Source organism: Scaptodrosophila lebanonensis, unplaced genomic scaffold (assembly GCF_003285725.1).
Source record: "Scaptodrosophila lebanonensis strain 11010-0011.00,11010-0021.00 unplaced genomic scaffold, SlebRS2 tig00001418-arrow-arrow-pilon, whole genome shotgun sequence".
In the NCBI taxonomy this organism is placed as follows: Eukaryota; Metazoa; Arthropoda; class Insecta; order Diptera; family Drosophilidae; genus Scaptodrosophila; species Scaptodrosophila lebanonensis.
Window position 1 is genome coordinate 1,487,691 of NW_022060744.1, and position 22,072 is coordinate 1,509,762.

General features: G+C 41.2%; 1 protein-coding gene across 5 annotated transcripts in view; it reads right to left on the minus strand.

Moving 5' to 3' along the window:
• Nucleotides 1-614: 614 nt before the first annotated feature.
• The window catches only part of LOC115633268 (partitioning defective 3 homolog), a 38,475-nt gene continuing 17,017 nt past the window's right edge, over nt 615-22,072 (minus strand). Inside the window, exons 1-10 of one of the 5 annotated variants that reach the window (XM_030530674.1) lie at nt 18,516-18,556; nt 8,579-8,954; nt 6,497-8,086; nt 6,217-6,426; nt 5,571-6,145; nt 5,089-5,382; nt 4,364-5,013; nt 3,850-4,309; nt 3,403-3,507; nt 615-1,653 (exon numbers count right to left, since the gene is read on the minus strand). In XM_030530674.1, the coding sequence (XP_030386534.1) occupies nt 1,077-1,653; nt 3,403-3,507; nt 3,850-4,309; nt 4,364-5,013; nt 5,089-5,382; nt 5,571-6,145; nt 6,217-6,426; nt 6,497-8,086; nt 8,579-8,758 (4,641 nt within the window). In that variant the 5' untranslated portion in view covers nt 8,759-8,954; nt 18,516-18,556 and the 3' untranslated portion in view covers nt 615-1,076. Of the gene's footprint in view, nt 1,654-3,402; nt 3,508-3,849; nt 4,310-4,363; nt 5,014-5,088; nt 5,383-5,570; nt 6,146-6,216; nt 6,430-6,496; nt 8,087-8,578; nt 8,955-18,515; nt 18,557-22,072 lie in introns of those variants that run through there. The other 4 variants (XM_030530673.1, XM_030530676.1, XM_030530675.1 and 1 more) reach the window with 4 other exon arrangements.

Sequence of the window (22,072 nt, forward strand, 5' to 3'; positions counted from 1 at the left end):
ATATGAACGGGTATTCGTACCTAAGAGTTATTATATATATGTATGTATAAATAGCAAAAAATATATATATATATTACGAAAAAAAAAAAAAACGCGCTGCAGAAGAAGGAACTGATTTATACAAAAAATATATATATTTACAATGGTTAGCTTAATTGTTAATAATAATTATTAGGTATTATTGTTTCGAGCTTACTTTTAAGTACAAACAAACTGCTTAAACAATTCTTTACAATGCTTTAATAAACTTCTTTGATTCTTTGATTTGAACGGAAACTAAAACTGAGTTCAACAAGAAAAGATTTGCACAATTATTTCTCTACATATATATATATATATATATATATTTCTATGCATATATATATAGTATATGGTTAGCTCAACGTTTGTATTGAAATTCTAACTTATTTGTTAAACTAAACTGAATTTTTAATATTTTAAATTTTTTAGTTTTTACATTTGTGTGAACCCTAATTATTTATCTGACTCTGTAATTCTCACATGTATGGAATGGAAAATTCTCCTGATCCTACAGTATACTCGTATATTTCATGATATCGTCCTGCTATATGATGTCTGTGTTATCCTGTTCCTCTTAAAGCAAAGCGCGTCCCTTTAATAGCTAAATAATTATTGCATTTACATGAAATACTTTGAAGGCTTACAGATAATTTACAATTAACAATATGTTGGTAATGAAGGGTGTGTAGAAATGTTGAAATATGTATAATGTATGTATGTATGCTTAAATACTTAATACACATACATACTACATGTATGTATGTATGTATGTATGTATGTATGTGTATGTTGGTATGTATGTAGTATATCTATCGTTAAATGGTTCATTCGTTGGACACAAGAAACGAAGGCGCAGTCGCAGAAGCAGCCCCAGCCACAGCCGCAGCCACACCCACTTTACTTTGTAATCAACACTCGGTGGCGTAGTAGAATACCTCCACCTCGGTGCTGCTAGTGGTGCTGGTGGTGGTGGTGCTGGTGCTGTTGCTGCCCAGCGGTGTCTGGCAACGCTCCAGAGCGTCCCGTGTGGCGCGCGCCTGCGCCAACACCTATAGTCACACTTTCGAGGCATGCGGCTGAGATCCACCGGTGCCGGAATATTGCGAATGCAAGTGTTGTTGTTGCTGCTGCTGTTGTTGTTGTTGTTGTTGCTGCTGCTTCTGCACCGTCTGATAGGTGGCCTGGGGACCAAGCACGCCGCTCTGTTCCCGTATGGTTACTTGCGTGACGAACGGACCCCGACTCCGGGCGCTGCTGTTGAGGGAAGCGGGCGCATAGCCATTGACTGCTGCTGCCTTCCAATGGGGCTGCGTCTGGGGCGACTGTCCGTGGCTGTGCCCGTGTCCGTGGCCGTGCCCGGGACCGTGTCCGTTGACTGTGATGGGCGAGCCATTCACTTGGGCGTGGCTGTGCTTAATGCTGCCCGCCCGCTTTTGCACCGTCTCGTACTCATAGTAGCTGGACATGGGACGCAGGGTGTTGGCTGACGGTCCACCACCGCCTCCGCCTCCGCCGCCGCTGCTATTTAGACTCGAGGGCGGCAGCTGTTGCTGCACGCTGGCTGGATGATTGTAGAGGCTAATGTCCTGGGAGCGGGCGCTGCGTTGCGAATGATAATGCTGATGACGGCGACTGCAGAAAGAATAGCATAGGCTCATGTATGAATTCGAGTTGTCTATATACATATGTATGTATGTCTATGCATGTACGAGTATGTATGTGAGTGCCACGACCAGAAACCAAAAATCACAAGCAAAAAAGCAAAGCCTACAACGACTCTACGGCAAATGAACGCGATGGGTGTTAGTTTTATGAAATGCCAATTTCCTAGAGTACTTCGAACACACATTTAAACCAAAATGGTCATCCTCAACAGAAATATTTATAAAATGCCAATTGACTCTATTGCCAATTCTGTAGAATACTCTAAAAAGCATTTAACAACTTAAATGGTTAATCCACATTTTCATCTTCAAATAAAACATACATGAACGAATTTGAGTTTCATGAAATGCCTATTTCCTAGAATATTGTGATAAACATTTACAGTGGTAACTGCTTAAAGATTAAACAAAAGAAGCCGTAAATGAGCGAAACTGAACCAAACTTCATCAACCCAGATTCTTCTTTTTCTAGTTATGGCATTCATTTCTAAAATCGGAATCCACAAATTTTTCGTAGTCACAGCCCAACAAAGATTAAGTTTAATTTCATCATCATTTCATAGTCAATAAATTTATTTATTTATCGTAATCATAGAGAACTTTGAGGAAACGCAAGAGATTCTTTACAATTCTTCCTCTCTTCTCATCCGTTTAACAACCACCTAAGTAATTAAGTTGGTTGGTTAACTAAACTGTGATTTAAACTTAATATTTTATGACATGAAGAGACGATTCCCTCAAACTTCACTATTTTTTCTTTGTATGGAGATATATTTACCATTCGGACAACACCTTATTTAACTATTTATTTGTCATCTGCAAACCTCTTTCAAACCTTTCATTGAAAGGTTTATTTGAATCTCGTTAGAACGAACACTTGTGAACTGAGCGGGATCCGGACACTCGGATTGGGTATCTTGTTTGTCTTTAATAAACAAATTATTCTTTTGTCTCCTGGAATCGGATCCTCCACTATTTCTAATCTATACAACTATTTCGTTTAAATTTAAAAAGGCCCAAGACCAGACACTCTCTGATGCATGCGTCTACAATCGCAAGCATACCAAGCGTCTTTAGCTGCAAAAATCTAGACAATTTGTTTATCCCCCTGCGCCTATTTCAGTGAAATCTCATCAATGCGTACGCTTTTTGCCTCTCAAATCTGAACAATTCTTGTATCTACTTGTCGAAATACATTTTACGTATGCATGAGATGATATTAAGATATGATTAAGATATTAATAATCAGATGAATGTGCATAAAGAAGTAGTAAATAAAAATGTTAAATGTGCAGAAGAAGAACATAAATTATTAAAGGAGTATACATATATTTAAGTACTTGTTAGTCAGCGAGATAAAAATCGAACTTAGACAAATGCATATTTGATCAAACATATTAAAAATTAAGTAAATAAGCATGAGCAATTGATATTTATATATAATAACAATTCAGAAATATTTGTAATCTACAATTAGTGTACGGACTATAAGGATATCACAATTAAAGATCAACATTTCAGTTTTGGTTGATGTCTAAACTACAGACAACAACAAAAAAGAAAGTACTTTCGCGCTGTAATTGCGATTCCTTGGCTGTTTTCTCAATACTTCTCAGCCAACTGATGGTGAATTCAAATGGACACTTGAGAAGATAAGTGGGTAAGTAGTGGAGTGTATGTGTATGTGTGTGTGTGTGTGTGGGTGCTTGTGCTTTACCTTTCAGTCTCGACCTTAATGCGTTGCCTGATCACCTGCTGTCGCATACATTCTAATGTGGACTCCGAGAGCACGTCTGTTTGAGAGCTAGAGTCGCTGGCAACGCTACAGGCGCCATTGTTGGAGCGGATCAGCAAGTGAATGAGCGAGCGAGACGAAATGATATTTTTATAGTGGTGTTGTTATCGACAATTGATTATATTTTTTGTGTAAGAAAGAACGTGAAAGAATGGGAGAGTAAGAGAGACGGTAGAAGACAGAGATGAGCCAAAAAACATCCTCCATTGTTATCGTAAGTAATGTAGTAGTAGTAGTAGTAGTTAGAACAAACACAAATCAAAAACCGAACAATATACATATATAAAAGAGTATATATATGGTTATATAGTATATGGCATGAGTTGTTCGTTAGTACGTTGGCAATATGGGGGTAGGCGGGATGCTCACCTAAGCTGATGCTGATGCAAATCTTCATAGTTGGCATAGTGCTGATAGCGATGATTGAAAATATCATTCTGATGTATGCCACCCGCATTGGGACTGACAGAGACATTGCCTGAGATGGGACCGCTGCCATTGGGTGCCGGCAGCGGGGGTGGTGGTTGGTAGGCTGGTGGCTTCGGATTGCACTCCAGAGCGGCGAGGGCCGCCGTCGGTATTTGCTGGGGCGTGGGGGCGGCAGCAACGGCTGTCTCTACGGAGGCATAGGTCTCTACGGGCACAACACCATCCTTGCGGTTTTTGCCAAACCGAAACATATGTCCGATGCCGCGCAATATGCTCGGCTTCTTGGCGCGTGACTTGCCGTGCTTGCCATCGTTCAACGAGCTCTGGAAGGGACCGTTGCGTTGTGAAGCGAACCCACCTTCGTGGTCGCCGTCCTCCAGCAGCCAAGTCTTGCGCGGTTCTATCAAACGATTTGTGTTAGCATTTGTTTTGAAATCGGCAAATCTTTACTTACTGTTGGCATCCGGTTCGCTGACGACAGCCGCCCGCAAACTATCCTCGCGTCCACGTCCGCGTGGCGCCCGCAATGCCGTATGACTGCGCGGCTCATCCGACATTTGCAGCTCCTGCACCATCGTCTGAAGCGACTCCAGGGAGGAGGACTTCTTGAGACCGAGCGAGGGACCCAAATCGCCCACCTGATCACGTGCCTCGGCGGCTAACAGCTGCTGTGTCTCAATGCTAGATGCTGTCTTGGCGTGCTTATAGCCTGGTATCTGTGCATTGGCGCTGGCAATGCGCGCTGTCAGAGACTCGATGGAACCGCCGTAGACCGCCGACTTGGTCAGTTGAATGCGACGCTCCCGTTCGCGCTCCTCACGCAGTTTCTTGTTGCGCTGATAGGTGCCAGTTTCGCGCGCGTCTAACGCAGCATGATGTTTCTCTGAAATGGAACGACGACCGAGTGCGTCACGCGAGAAATGCTCGACACCCGAGTTGTTCGTCTCCAGGCTGAGCTGGGAAGAGTAGGTGGCGTCAAAATTGGGGCATAGGCCAGCACCCGAATTAGAGGCAGTTTCAATGCCACCGCCAGTGGTGATTTGTGAAGCGTTTGCGCTGCCTGGATTGCCATAAGCAGCTTCGTGGTTGCGCATGGGCAGCGTGCTGTAAAGGATCAAGGATCAGGATCGCTCTCTCTCTCTCCCTCTCACTGTCAGCATTTCAAAGACATTTACTTACGGAGACATGGGTTCGGCATCGTCCTCAATCAGCACCGCCGTGTTGCCATGTCCGTTCAGCAGCTGCGCCGGCGACCAGTTGTCGTTGGTGGCCATGCAGTAGCTGTCGTTGCGCAGTGCCACGTTGGCGGCATGGGACGGCGGTAAACGACGCGACTGTGTCTGCTGCAGCGGCTGTGCGTGCGGCTGGGAAAGCTGCTGGGGATGGGGCTGTGAGTGCGACTGCGACTGCTGTTGCGATGAGTTTGAGGAGCAAATGCCACCGGTTAGACGATCCAAAACGGGATTGCTCCATCTGTGGAAGAAGAGTTTATGACTATAAGTAGTTGCTGATGATTTCCGACTCTAGGTAGCCACTTGTACCCGAAAGGTAATGATAATACGGTTTTGTGGAAATGTATGTAACAGACAGAAGGAAACCCTACCGACCTAATAAAGTGGTGGCTTGGCAGAGCGCTGCTTGTAACTAGTACTTGTACTCACCTGTTAACGTCGCTGCCAGCGCTGCCTGTTGTACAGCTACCGCGGGATTCGCGTTTCTCGGGACTCAAATAGATGACGGTGGCTCCAGAGTTATCGCTGGCATTGGAGCTGCTGTTGTTGTTACTGTTGCCATTGCTGCTGCTGCTGCTCGTGTGCTCCAGAATGTCGTTGGAACTAGCGGAGCGCAGTATTTTGCGGCCGACCAGTAGGGTAATAGTGCCCGGATGCTTTCCAGGATTATTAACCATGGCACGACGCAAGGTCTCCATGGCCTCGGCATTATTTTGGCCACGCAAGGAGACGCCATTAACGCTCAGCAGCTGATCGTTCATGCGGAGTCGACCGTCGCGTGATGCCGCACCACCATGAATGACATTTTTCACAAAGATGCCCAAATCTCCGTCGTGTTTTAAGAAGGCGCCTCCATTGCCGCTACCACTTGAGGCATTGAGGTTGGAGCACGTCTTGCCCTTTACGCTAACACCCAGGCCAGCTTTCTCTGTGTCGTGCACGGGTATGTGGAGCGTGAGCTCCTCACGCGAATGCCAAGTGCTGCCAGTGGGTGGGAGGCTCTCCTGTTGAATTGATAAGAAATGAAGGAGTAGCAACAATTGATCAGCTATTTGCCCGTGTGTTAGCTACTTACGTTGGAGGCCGCCGACTCGCTGCCCGCGTCTATGAAATGGTGAGATTCGTTAAGCTGCTGCTGCTGCTGCTGCTGCTGTACGTTGTGTTGCTGGAAAAGGGAGCGAGCACTGCTCGACTTCTGGACTTTGGAGCTGCCATTAGAAGCGGGCACAGACGATTTTGGCGGCGTGTTCGTGCTTGCTGTCTGAACATCCGACTGCTCGGACTGCTGCTTGAAGGATGAGACAGAGACGATTAGCAACTAGGTTTTATCAAAATCAAAAGGATGTCACACTTACCGGGAGCGGTCCACGCACCTCCACCTCAGCGAGCTCCTGCTGGCGCGACACTACAATGCGCACTGTTGCGCCTGATGGCATGCCCCGTAATATGGCCACCACATCGGTTTGAGTCTTGCCCGTCATGGGCGTTCCATCGACCTCAAGCAGCCGATCACCTGGTTTTAGGCGTCCATCCTCAATGGCAGCACCACGTGGCAGAATGTTTTTAATGTAAATGGGGCAATGGCCGCCGGCCGGATTGTCTCGTGTGGTTACCGAGAATCCCAGACCGTTAGCGCCTTTCTTCAGCAGTATCTCGATTTTACGACCAAGTTTCCGGGTGTTTGCCACCTGCAATGAGGTGCCCACGGGCGCCGCATTCGGCTTGCGTGTGGGCGACACCGTCGCCACCTTCGACTCCACACCCGATACCAGTTTCTCTTCCGCTTCAATCATTTCAGCCACCTTGGAGTCGCGACGCCGCTGCTTCTGGTGATGATCGGCGCGCAATACTCGCACCCGCAGCTCGGAGGACTCTAGTGCTCGCCGCAAATACTCCTGCACCTGGCCTTCGGTCAACCCAATCAATTTGGTGCCATTGATCTCCAAAATGCGATCGTTGCGACGCAGACGACCGCGCTCAGCCCGACTACCCGGCTCCACGTGCTGCACCAGCAGTCCTCCGCCGTGCTCATTGTCTGGAATGGCGGTCAGACCCAGCGGACTGCCATACTCATTGATGATTAGCAGCATCTCGCCATCCTTTTCGCGTATGGACTCGTAAGCCTGCCCCAGCGGCTCCTTTCGTTTGCTTTCCCGCGGCAGGGACTTGCTCGAATAAATAGGCGCACCGGCAGCTCCACCGACGTACTGCACCTGCGACTGCGTCTGCAATTGTGACTGTGACTGAGACTGAGACTGGGATGCAATGTGGTTTGGCGGCTGTTGCTGCTGCTGCAGCTTCTCGGCCGCCTCCATCCATTTATAGCCATTGCCATCGCCCAGAAACTGCATGGACAGACGGCCGGAGCGTGCGAATGGCTGATGTGGCACTGCTGCGGCGTGGATGGCGTGTTGTGGCTGCTGTTGTTGTTGTTGTTGTTGTTGGTGCTGTAGCTGCAGTTGCAGCGCCTCGTCATCCTCTTCCCACTGCGGCGACAAATGCCCGCCGGCCTTATCTAGCAGGATACGCTCTGGCGAATCGCCACCTGCATAATGCGGCGCCGCTGCTGACCAACGTTTGTTGCTGCCCTCCGCCTTAAGGGAGGCCAACAGATTTGGATCGCTGCTGCGACGCACTTGGAGGCCCAGTCCGGTCATCGGGCCCGATGTGGTGCTGGTGACCTCAATGTGTGGCGTCGATAAGTTGCGTGTGGGCGCCTCCGTGTTGGTGGGATCGCGAAAAATATCTGGCGAACCGGTGCCTACTGATGAGCTCCCAGAGGCACCGTCACCGCCACCCTGAGGCACACCCGGATCTGGTCCAGAGTCCTCAAAATGTGCCAGTATTTGTTCGCGATCGTCGGCCACATCACGCACACAGTCATCGGGATCCAAAATGCCAGACTGTGTTTGCAAGTGATGGACAGCGACCCAAGAGTCCGGTTCCTGTAGTTTATGAAAAGAAACGAAACAACAAGATCCAAATTAGTTTATTTTCTTTTCTCGAGAACTAGTTAACCCTAGAGCTGCAGCAAGAGGCGTGCAAAGGCCGACAGCTTTAAAAAAATTGCACAGCAACCCACAAAGTCGTGGCGGTTGGCATTCCAGCAAATGCCAAACGCCGAAAACGAACAAAAAAAAAAGAAAAAAAACAAATTCAAAAAAACGCGACTTAGCAAACAAAAAGTTGCATCATGCACGAAACTAGTCAACAGACTGTATGCCCCCTGGTTCCCTAATTCGGAGAACTGGAATAGAGCGAAACATTCCAAACTGTTTTTCCCTACAACTTGATGGCCAGCATATGGATGATTAGTTTGTAACGACATTATAAATGGCTTATGTTATCTCTAAATAGACAACTATACACACATACTTGTATTTCGCATATTTCTCCATTTTAAATGTAACCCCTGAAATGGGGAAAATAGTATTTACCTTCATACACGCATATAGCGGAGAGGGGGGCCTCTTGGGCAACGTCAGCGAGTAGGATTTCTGTAGAGTGCCGTGCGGTATGCCTTCGTGCTTGGCCGCCACTTTGTAGGTGTGGCGCCAGCCGAAGAGGCCGCTCAGTTTGTTGGCGATTACCGGGCACTTGGGCGGTACATCGAACATTTTAATCCTCTCTCTCTCTCTCTCTCTCTTTCTCTATTTTTTTATCTTTGGTTAACTAAGCACTTTTTCACAGTTATTTATCATAATTGTGTATTGATTATTTGTGAATCGTTTTGCATTTTCGACAGTTTTCGCCGCATTTTATATCGTTCTAGTATTAATACTTTGGTTTAAGGAACATGGTGCCGTTGTAGCCCTATAGATGAGTTATACATATATGTAGTGTCAGATCAATGTTTTTAAAAAGACACTTGTCGCCCCAAAATCAAGAACAGGCAGGCAGTAAAATCAGTTACAAACCACTAGACTAGTACTACGTCATAGCATGGAAAAAAATCAGCCACCCATAGATGATGGTGGGTGCCGTGAGGGTGCTGAGGCATGACGAACTAGGAAAGCCAAGCCATAGACATAGCCCGGAAAGTGTTGGACCCATCCAAGCACGATTTTTATATTTCGTTTTGTACACAAACAAACCAACCAACAAATGAACAAAAAGTGCGAAATAAAAAGAAAAAGAAACATTCATTCATACATTATTCATCAGCGTCTTGTTGGGGAATGTCATAAGCAATCGAAAATATTTATTTACTCCATTCATAAAACGAACCATCTAGGTCTTCTTTTAATACTATATTAATCATATTGACTCTACCAATAGATTGCCGTCATGCCGTTCCCATATAGCTATAGTATCTGCCTTGGCATGACCAATAATGTAATAACCAAACGACGCGTCATGCATATAAATATCTTGTGAATGTTTCGCTTCAAGAGAACGAATCATTTTTTCAAACAAGAATAACTCTTTTTTTCTGTTGAATTATTTTGATGGAACTACAAGTATGCACGATCAAGAGGCAATTAGGTTTTCTCATGGAGAGAGTACGAAACTCTGTTCCCCTCCTCCAACCACTTCTCTGCTTCTCCTCCACTCCATTCAGCAATGGGTTTCAACAACCAACCCATCGTCAAGCCATGCGGTGGCAACTTTTGCATACCGTTGCCATTGTTACTCGCAATTCAAACGACGACTACAAGAAAATCCCACAAGACATACAATATCTATGCATAGAAAAAGAAAGGCCGCGCACTGCTGTCATTATAATGCATGTAAGAAAAAAAAAAAAGCAGAAAAAACAGAAAGAGCTACAGCATTATAAAGTTCGCCCATGCAGGTTGTGTGCAACATTTCTGTCTCTCTGTCTGAGCCTAAGGTGCGCATGAAAGGCCAATGCTGTAGGGGTTTTCAGCAATTGCGAATGCATTGGCCATTCAGATTACAGACATCGCTGACACTAACAATCGATGCCCGTCTAAGCATCATGTGTCGAAGACAGTGAATTATCATTCATTCCAGCTGTCTCTGCAATTCTTCGCAAGCCAAGAGAATTGGACATTAATATTACCAAGTAGTTGAGTCGGCAATGAAGAAAGATTTATTAAGCTAAAGAACTCTGCTCAAACTAATTTCAAACCAAAACGCAAATAGAAGTGATGTGTGAAGTCATTATCTTCAATTCTTCCCTACTAATATCTCTCAGATAATTACTTTCAAACCTCAGACTAAAGGAGACCTTTCTGTTGTTATCTGAAGGAAAGAGTATTAACTGCTCTAATTCAATGGAGATCTTTGAAAACTCGGACACTTTGGTTTGTGATTACGAAATTATCCTCAATTCTTCTTATACTGCTCTAAGAGAGTATTTGGTTAGAGTACAGCTTTGAAATCTGTGATATCGTCTGCTTAAGGCAATACCCATTTATTTCTTAATATCTAGCCACTTTGTTTTGGTAATTGCTTTACTTTCTACTTTATCTAAAAGCAAGAGCATGTCTAGCTCTGATAAATCGGAGTGTTAACTGCTTTAGTTTCAAAAGTCTTCTGATGTTATTTGATCTGAGAGGATCTCTGGATTATTTCAAGCCAAATGCTTTCGAGTTATATTTTAGCTGCCAATTAGTTTTCTTTGATCCCAATCTGATCTGAGATCTATCTATCAAATTAAGAGACTCCTACTTGTAAATCTGATGGTGTTTTTGGTTCAAGTCAGTCTTGTGCTTCTCCTTACTTTCTAAGATCTAAGATCTATCCTCATGAAACGTGAGCATCCTTAAATCTCTTAGCGTTATCTGTTTTGAGAAGTTATCTAGATATCAGTTTTAAGATGACTTCTATGACTTTTTGCTTTAATTTATTAGAGTATTTGTGCTGCCTTTTGCTAGCTCGAGCACTATTCTACTTTTTGCTCTACAATAAAGCTCATCATTAGGGTTTTGTTTGTTTGTTTAACATCTCTAAGCTTGGAGTTGGCTTTAATCATACATTTGCGTTGTGTGTGTTCGCCATTTCCGCCAATGTTGCTCCCGCTAGCTAGCTTAGCTCTGGATTTTACTTTGACTTTAAGTCTAAGTCTGGCTGGGCTTGGCTCTTTTATCAGTGCTCTTTGGCCACATTGCCATTCTGGGTTGTGGAAAGCAAGAAAGCAGCTGAAAACACATGGCGGCCGGTCGCTCTTTTTATCAGCAGCCTAAGCAGAAGCGAACAGCGAACACCACCTACCTGTCTCGTTTATTAGTTTACTCAGCAGAAATGTTTTTTCCTTTTATTTTTTTCTATTTATCAGCCAACTGGCATCGCATCGCATCGCATTGCATCGGATCGCAGCGACGCTACTTATCAGTTAAGGTGAAAGCCAAAGTAGTCGGCAGTCATTTTCCATTTAAGGCTATTCATTAATTTCTTTGTAACGCTTTCTACCAAACGTCGTCATTACCACCACTTCGATTGCCGTTTTCCTACACATTCTATATACATACTCGTATACATATCTACCCATTTGTATTTACATAGATGGTGCAGATAAGATCGATGGATCGGACTCCATAGGAAAAGAATTCCGCTTACATCATCAGACCAACTGTCGATTCATTCATTCAATGCTATGCTATGGGGCCGCAGAGTTCACATTTTTTCATTTTTTCAACCGAAGGGTAAAATGGGTATAAGTCCTTCATTCTGTTATTATTTGAAGGAAGCATCCCCGACCCCATGAAATACTAGTATGTATAATCAGATAAATGATTTCGCCTAGATTTCGGATGGTCAAAACGGAAACTCAAAACGTTTAACGGAATCAGAAGCTAGTCTATTTTTTAGCTTTAAATGATTGAAAAAATCGTTCAAATCAAAATTCCGCAAAAAGGCGATTCCTCAACCATTTCGGTACTTGTGCTTTCTTCTTCTTCTTCTTCATGTAACTTACGAAATCTGTTTGCTTAACCATAAAAAAGTAATGCTCTTTGCCGTTTTTTAGCGTCATTTAAATGAGTGTAATAAACTAGAGGCACTTAAAATGTTGAAAACGCTGCGACAGCAGCAACAGAGAAAGAGGAAAGCCGCTTACGAACTTTAATTGCAACAACAAAGCACCGAAACGTCAAGCGCTGAGGGGTAACTGAAGGGGGAAATAATACTGCTATACCTACAACCGACTCCCTCGATACCCATAGAGCAAACAATACGTACAAAAGAAATGCCAACAGACGCTCAGTTGATTGAACCTGCGATTGGGCAAGACGCTCATTAATTGATTTCCACGACGCGGTTTCTTGACCATATCTCCAAATTACGCACTTCTCGTTTATACAAGTATATAATGTACACATAGTATATACTTAGATGTGGGAAAGAAAGTACTACAATTACACTGAAATGGAAATCGTTAGGAAGTTTGAAATTACTGCATCAACAGCAGTTCCAATAACAGTTGAAAATAAAATACGGACAGGATGGAATATTTCAACTGTGTGTAGAATTCTTCAAGGACGTCAAACGAATATAATGTTCAGACTCTTGTAAAGCCTGTAGCCATGCCAGTTATCGAGAACCGATTTCAACAGAATATAGAGGGGTATATCAAAGATATAAATACAGTACCGCAATAAGCATGTGGTACAAAAATCCGAGGCATTAAAAAACCTCAAAAATATCAAATATATTTATGATACTATAAGCAATCGTTTAAATGGCAGCAGCTATATGAAATAGTAAAGCGATATGTGATTTGTAATAAACTTAAGTTGTACAGTTATAAGGCCAGTCTAGCCGCCAAATTTGACTGCTCTAGCTGGTATGGTTCAAAAGTTCGCGAGGCTCATACAGACAGACAGAAGTATTGTCCCTTAACATGACTCTGCCACTACTCCTTCTACCTGTATACACACATTACCAGCTTTTTAGTATACCCTGTTAACAAAGTCGCTACCGCCGTTCAATATTCCCATTTAGATGAGCTTACATACTTTTCTTTTTCTTGTGCTGCTGAGTCTGTTATCTGGCTTGACTGTAAAAAGCGTAGCTGACCTGTAGTCTGTGGGTTCAAAGTCGGGCTAATTGCTATCTGCGGGCCCTTAGCCAAGATATAGTACGACGAGTATATCAAGCAGCGCGCCAGTTAATAGCAAGTGAGTGTAGGTTGGCGAGCAAAACAAGTTTAACACACGTGCGACCGGTCAATGAAGTTAACTGTTACTGTCACTGTCGCTTTCACTGACCAGCTGCTGCTCTGCTGCTCAAGTCTAAAAATCAGATTGAGGTTCATGATGCTGATGATGCCGGGCCAGCGACATTTGTTGGATTAACAAGTTTCGCCGAATGACGAAACGTGCACCAACTTACTTGTATATATATACGAGTATATACCATACGTACATATACATATGTTCGGAAGTATTTATTTTCAACCGCATTTGGTGGCAAATTAGTCTCGTTTTGTTTGATTCATTTGTTCGTCCGATCGTTCGTTCATTTGTTGGGTCGTTAGTTTGGTGCACAGTTACTTTTGTTGCGAGTTACAATGACTTTTTGGTAAGCCACACAATGTGTGGAGCAAGAAGGCACTTAACGGTATTACTTGAACATTTATCATTTGCCCGTTCTGTTCAGTTTCTAATTCTGATTGGCATTTATGTGTAAGGGGAGAGCACGTTGGTCGAGCGGTTGCTTCGAAACACACACAATAAACCACATTCTTTTGTGAAATTCCTATAATGTATTTCTGCGATTTAGCGGCTTTTTTAGACGCCGGAAGGTTCATAACTTATCCAACCCCTCTAAATGAACTCTCTTGTCGTTCGAAGTGACTAAGAAGCCAATGCTGGAATTATCTCCAACACTCTTTTAAAATAATCACACGATTGTCCAAATAAGACCAAATGGAAAACACCATCAGATTACTTATAAAACCCCCTCTGTTTAACGATAAAGACAGTCTCACTACCACTCATTTATATGACTAATGAAACGTCTTTTCGGAAGGAAGAATACACAAATACTATTTGAAGATATCTTGAAATTGAGATTCGTTATCGAAAACACGAGTAACATTCACATGAAATATATTTATTATTAATAATATTTTACTATTTCAAGAGGATTATGTGTCGTTAATGACTCAATGAGTGACTGATTTCTTGATCAAGGCATGCCTAGTAACCTGTGAAGCGATCTTGGAAAACTTCAGCCTCCAAATGAGGTAAATGGTGGTAAAACTTTGTTTAGAGAAAAACTGTGAGTTCATATTTGATCGACAAAGTGGTCGACTAGTGGTCTTATTAGGAAACTTACTGCCGGATATATATACATTTCTTTCCAATTTGTGCAAATCGTTCAGCTTTACAGCCTTGTACAATACTTTTCCATCAGCTGATATTAAATCAGTCAAAAAATATACAGATATCCTCAGCGCTCTATGCAACTTTTAATTACAAAGTAAAAAAATTCCGACAATTGCATCCGGTTGATATTGAAACGTACACCCAGTCTGTGAATGTCTTATTGCAATGACCTCATTGGCAATAATTCAAATACCTTCACCACCTAGAGGGAATTTTGTTTATACGTTCAACTGCACCGTGATATCTGTGGACAGGCTACGGAGCTGAACGCATGACATAAGCCACAAGTATTTTATCAACAAGTAAACCGAAAGTTATTTTATCTATGAAGGACCCAGCCCCGATAAGATTAAACAAAAAGCCAAAACCAGCAGCACAGACTAAACAAACTGGTTGACTACCACTAGGTCAGCTGGGGCCGGGGCAAATCCCAAACATAAACAACTAAAACAACACCAACATAACAGCAGCAACAGCAACAAGTGCTGCTGCCATTAAATCTTAATTGGTAGTTGCATTTCTGATCCGATAAAGCACAGGTGAACAATCCGTATCTATGAGGTTTAATCATATTTTGACAATCTAATTTACTTAGTGGTACAATGGGCAGCAAACTGAGTGTTAGCAATAGGATTCTTCACATGTTAGTACATAGGGTAACAGTTCTGATATATTTTGGTCTCCTAAAGGGTTAATCTAAGGGTGAAAATTTACAGACTAAATGCTACAATGGGGCTACAAAGTAAGTGCTTGCAGCAAAGGTGGTTCCAATATATCTTTTCACATAATCTAGCAGTTCTAATATATATAGGTCTTAGGTGTTGAATTGGCAATCTAATGGGAAAAATGTATCGATTAATATCCACAATGGAGCAGAAACTTAGTGCTAGCAGCTAAATTGGTTCCATCAACATTGAATCCTTTTTTTTGGGACATAAACTAACAATTCTGATGTACAGACCTTAGTCTTTCGAGGGATAGAATTCTTTTTTAACATGAAATCAAACATTGCATCGAATCTTCAAATGTCTTTAGTATGGTCAGACAGGCTAAGGATTTGCGCACAAATTCTGTTAATTACTCAAACCTATTTCTACATCTGAATTCCAAACTTTGGCAGTGTTTTCAAACAGCAAACTCGTTTTTTTGCGTAAGGATGGTAGAAGTGTTGAACTTTGGTCAGATAAACAGATTAGTACGTTCACGAACTCCTTCCTCTCCAGTTCTATGGGGCCGCCTAAAAATCAAAACTTGGGGATTTCATTGAAGTTAGTTCATTTAAACTTTGCTAACAACTAACCTTTCTTCAATCTCAAAAGTTTCTACGACTACCTATTGTGGAGTTGAAGGAAACATGTCGGGTGTAAGTAGTTTCCTTATTTACATAAATACATAGTTATACATATGTACGTACATAGTAATATTTATGTGCGAATAAATATTAAGGAATGCATCAAAGGCAAAGCAAAGCTAATGTCTACACTCACTACCCATTAATGGATATAGAGGGTGCATGTACAGATCATTGTATATTTAGAAAAAACTATTTTAGTCGGATCGTACTTCTAACTCTTAAACATCAATATAAAAGTCTATATAAAAATTGGATTGAAATTGGATATTGGATAAAAGTTTGACCTGATTAAGCTGAATATATGTATACTATTACTAGCTCATATAGCTGGCATACAAAGTTTATTTTTGCACATCTGATCTGATAATAATATGTATTAGAACATACGGATGAAATATACCTTTACTTATGCACAGTTTGTCGCCTCTTTTCCCCCAAATGGGGGCTGAATTGTATTAAATCTCTATCTGCGTCTTACAAATGTAATTCAAGCCATAAAAAGGCCCCCTGTATGGAGGTATTATGGCTGCTTCCTCTTTGCATTGTCTAGGAACAAGCCGAAGGCAAAGCGCACTTGCAGCTCTCTTTATTTTTTACCTCTATGGCATGCGTGTGTTGTGTGTATGTGTTTGTGTGTGTGTGTTTGTGTGTGTGTGTTTGTGTGTGTGTGTGTGTATTTACATGCTTCCTGTTGCACCTTCAATGGCGTTTCGTCATGGGAACATGAGCACAACAGCTACGAACGGAGACAGAAGGCGAAGACAGAAGACGAAGGGAACGGCAAAGGTAATTTGCTTTTTATAAATTCGCCACGCCCACCCCTAAGACAATGGCAGGGGCAGTGCAGGCACTGCATAGCTAGAAATGTACACATACACATGTGTGTATGTATGTGTATATGTGTATGTGTATATGTACTGGTTGGCTGGCATGCTCCAACAACTTTTCAAGTAACCTGCATAACTGCCTGGCATGCCGATGAAAATACTCGTACACACAACCATACCTATGTACAATGGGAATACAAGTATGTATGTGCATACATACGAGTATATGTATCTCTATTTGAAAAGCAGGGCTAACAGCAAAAATTCCGATCTCGTTGGCGATTCTAACAATCTCTCTCAAACGAATCAAATCAAATAACTTGCGGCATTCTGAATGTGAATTCGCTTAAACTTTTGGACCAAGTGGAAGGATATCCAATTAAGCCCTTAATTGAGTTGAGAATCCACCAAATTCTTGTCGATTCTATGAATAGCAAAAGCCTTTCTCGAATCCACAAAATCAAACAGAATTTGAAGAATATGGCCCATCTAAAAACACTTCTATCTAATGATACTAGGGTCGGGCGACTTAACAACAGAATAAATGAAGAATTTGGCAATAACGCCTTTTATGTGTTCAGAAAGAAACCGAACAACTTGAGAAATTACCAAATTATTTCCATGTGATTCTACAACACTTCAATCTTAATATAGCTCCTGAATTAATGGATATGTGGAAAGAAAAACTTAATAATTAAGTTTTGTGGTTATATTTTATACCGTGCACTCGAAGAGTAGAAAGGGTTAAATTATATAAAATATTAAATTATTCAAAATAGAAAATAAACACGACGACACAGTTTAACAGATTTGTAAACTTAATTATCATATAGTAAGTAGTATATGACAGGTGTAATGGCAGGGCTCTTTGTCTAAACAACTATGCTGTTTATAAAGAAATGGGATTCCAATTGGTGGGTTACCATTAAAAACAATCGGTGCCGCAACTTTTTTAAAGAGAAATATAGTATAGCAAGGGGTGCATATAGTGTCGATGCAGCTGCAGATAACTTTCTAATGTAATAGTATCTATGTCTGTAACTTGAAAAGATGAGAACGCCTTTGAAAACGTCACATATTTTGCATCAGATTGCACCAGATAATTCCACTCTTCAAATTATAAAGACCTCGAACAATGTTGCGGATAGATGGTAAAAAAAAAGTCAACCTTTTATATATATACAAGTATATATAAAAGAATTACAGCAAAGGGTGCATATAGTGGCGTTGCAGCTGCAGTTAACTTTCAAATGTAAAGAACAGTTTGGGAATGCGATTCAAATTCTAAGTAGCATGTACTATCTATGTATGTATGTGTGTAACTTGAAAAGTGTGATAAATGGCATCAAAACGCGTCATGCATATACATTTACACATACTTAAATATGTAGAGTATATCGCATATGTGTATATGTGTATGTATATTATCACAGAGATTTTGAGGCAACTTGTTAAAGCTGCGATAAGAGCCATTATTGGCCGTAATTGTTGCCAAAGTTTACATAATAAAGGGTAGATGAGATTCATCAGAATGCAATCAGTTATGAATTATAATAACGAGCGGGACACGAAACTATAACTCCTAACCACTTCTCCACTTTCAAGTTTCAAAAGTTTTCCAGTCCTTTTTGCAAATTTCTTCTTCCAAACACACGGTTGATTTGTTTCTTTTATTTATTTATTTATTTATTTATTTTGTCACCGAGTGCTGGTTGGTTGGCAATAACGAATGAATGAAACAAAACAAACAAACACAATATTTTCGCTATTTCAGCAGCAAAAAAAAAGAGCACAAAAATCTAAATTAACCGCCAACAAAACTGCGTAACGCGACCCACAGGTAAGTACATATATGTATGTATGTATGCACGTTGGCATCATGTATGTATGTAGGTACATAAGTAAACCAACAAGTCGCTGCGCCGACGGCGGCGTTGCTGCGACCGAACGAACGAACGACGGACGACGAGGTACGCTGCGTTTGCGATTCGCTTTGAAACTAAAATGGACTGCGATTGTCACAATTCAACAGCAGCCGCCGTTGCCGACTGGCTGTGCAGTGAAAAACATAGCGAACGAGAGAGAGAGCGAGTGAGCGAGAGTGTGTGTGTGAGAGAGACTGTGAGCAAGATCGCGAGAGTGCGGCTGCACTTGTTGCCATTGCTGGCTGGCTAGCCAGGTAGCTAGTAGCTAGGCTGGGCTGCAAAACTGTGCAGTTTGAGCGCCACAATGGGCTTCACTGTTGGAAACTGGCATGGCATGTGGAAATGGCCAGAACTCAAATGGCCATTAGCAACAACAACAGCAACAGCAATAGGAGAAACACAACAAAAATTCGCTTCAACATAAAAAAAGGTTTGTCAAGCGTGACGCAAAGGCAAAATATTTGAACAAATGCATTCGCCTCAGCATTTACAAAATGAAGTCAAAACATTGAGAACTGGTTCACATCTAGTTTAATGCCAATTATTCGTAACATTGACAATTCTTTCATTTATAAATAAATACAAATCGAAACACGATTAAAAAATGTCAAAGTTATCATAAAATGTAATAATTGTTCAACATAGAACAAATCTTAAATAAAGCTTAAAGATTTACAAACAAACAAAAAAGATTAAGAGCATTTTTCTACATAATAAAGTTGCTGTTTACTAGTCAGTTGGTTTAATATAGTTTATTTATTTATTTATTTATTTATTTATTTATTCGTCTGATATCAACAACTGTAACATCACCCTACCGCGGAGCATAAAATTCTGCAAAGTAAAAGTATGTACATCACAAAAAAAAAAAAACTATGAAGGAGAGTAACAATAAAAACAGCTGACTATTTAGTTTGCAACTTTCGGTATAGATAAGTGTTGACTAAACAGACAATTGCAAACTCTTTAAGATGCCTTCACTTGGAAAGTAAAATTAAAAGTGTTACTTAAAATCGCCAAAATTGTATTCGTCAGTATTTCGAGAATTGCTTTAGGCAGATTATTTGTCATATGAATAATGCGTTCTTTAAAACACCAGATATCCGCCAGATTTTGGATGTGGATAGAAAAATAAATACAAATGCACTCCTAGAAACGTCAAATATTGTGCGTCAGAAATTATGAACAAAGTGTGTATTTTCATAGTTAGTTGCTGTGAAATTTTTAAAACATCTTTGTGTTTGTTGATTTTTTATTGATCTCTCAACTCTTTTCTTCATTTCGTACAAAAGCTATAATTTTAAATAACGAAAATGCAAAAGGTTTTATTAAAGCAATATTTAATCATTGGGTTTATAGCATATATGTATGTATGTATAGTAAAGGGTATTTCAAGTTCAGGGGTTGGCCAACGTTATGGTCCAATTAAACATATATAAAAATATAAATTAAAAATGTATCTGTGCAGCCGCATCTTTCATCAAATCAAATACATTTATTACATACTTTTCTGCAGTCCCTCCTCCTCTTATTCTGCAGCACCAGCGAAGCGCAACATGTGTTGCAACTTTCGAGCCATTGTTTGTGGAAAAGCAAAAAAATATATACAAGTATGTATATATACAAGTATATTTCCAAAAGGCAAACCTGTAAATACTCGTACTACTGACTGCGAAGTGAGGCCACCACAACCATTGATGGCACATTAGTGCTGCTGGGGGGGAACGAAAGCCTCGGACGCCTGCTAAACGGCAAAGGAAACAAACAGCACAAAGAGTGCGGCAACTAATGACCTATGGTGAGGCAATGAGGCAGCGGTCTAAACAAAGTCAATGCTCCAGCTAAATCGTAAGTGTTGAGGTCAAGCGCAAACGGCTATGCAATACCCTTTCTTCAACCAACTACCTGGGCACAACCAGAGAGAAAATGCACAGCTCTGTTTATCTCAGAAGAAGAACTGGAGGAAGTTACACAGAGACAGAGAGAGAGAGAGAGAGAGAGAGAGAGCATCAACAGCAAATGCTAACTCCTCTTGTTCAAATGTAAAACGAATTGAATGTTAAGAGTCGCAGCCGCTCGACTATTAAATACCCTATAACCCTTTTGGGTTCGAAGTGAAGTTAGTTCCCTCTTTCCCAGAAATATTGACATAAATAAAATTTTTTTTTGGTTTCAACATAATTTTTTTTGGAAGCTACTATATAGTAAATAGTAGTTCGATTTTGCTGAGAATTCCAGGGAAACATACAATTTGATTCTTACAAAATTTGTTAAAGAAAAACATATTGTTTGGAGCTCGGAATGGAGCTCAAACTATGTGATATACATATATGCTCCGATATTGACGAGAAGAATTTGGAAGATGGTGATTACTTTTAAAGAGCTTTAAAATATCATATATAGAAAGTTATTTCATTATGATGAATAATATAATATAAATTTTCGGTCTTGATGTCTCGATGCTCTATCTTTTACAGCTCAGGAGTTTTTGGTGTTGATACAGACGGGCAGTTTTATATAGATTGGTCATCTGAAAAAAGAGCTCTGCCACACTTCCCACTGTCTGTTACGAAGATTACAAACGTAATTATACACCCTTTCAATTTACGGGGAAAGAAAATCATGAAAAAAGGGCACCTCTAATGTTGCCCAAGGTTTGGAGTTATCAGATCTCGAAGTACAAATGTTCAGTTCTGCAGACCACTCGATAGGCAGCAACTACTATTAAGAATGCAACATATTTACGTTTTGAGTGTCAGATCTGTAAACTGATTGTTGTAATCTGATTCGCTCTCAATCAATCGGCGCCGTACCTATAATTGGATATACAAGGGAGTACATACATGAAAAGGTATGTGTTTTAATAACAGGGGCAGCAATAATTAATGATTATTTGTTGTTGTTGCTGCTGTTGTTAAAGCTTAGGTTGCTTTGTTTTGGACGCTTCCGTTGCTCGCTGCCTGTTGGCTGGTGGATGTTGCCTCATTTTGCAGCCTCGGCTTTTGTTTCGTTCGCTTTTTGTTTATTTTCAGTTTTCATTTCTGCTATATGTCCGAATGGGTTTTGGGCACTTCAGCTGGACTCGAAAAAGTCGCGTGTTTGTGTTCAGCCGGTGTGGACCGGCTGACCACCGATTGACTGACCGACTGACTGGTCCATTGTTTTGCCATCGCAGAGTGGAAAAAAACGAACAAAAAAAACAGAAACTCAAGCACAAATAAACAAACAAACAAATCATCGCAGTCGCAGTTCATTCACCATTTCACCTAATTTTAAATTTTCGGTAAGATATTTGTTCATAGAACTTAATCACTTCTTGCTCCGATTGACGATGGGCATTGCAGTTAAAGAATGGCTTCACTTGAATGATTTTTTATAGCAAAGTCTAATAATAATAGTTTTTCAAAATTAGTACCAGCCTAGCTACAAATTGCGAGCTGGAAACATCAATTTTGTTGTATCGGCTAACAAATTAGCAATTCTGGACGCTCTCATATTTAGTTTCCGATTTTAATGTGATAAGCATAAT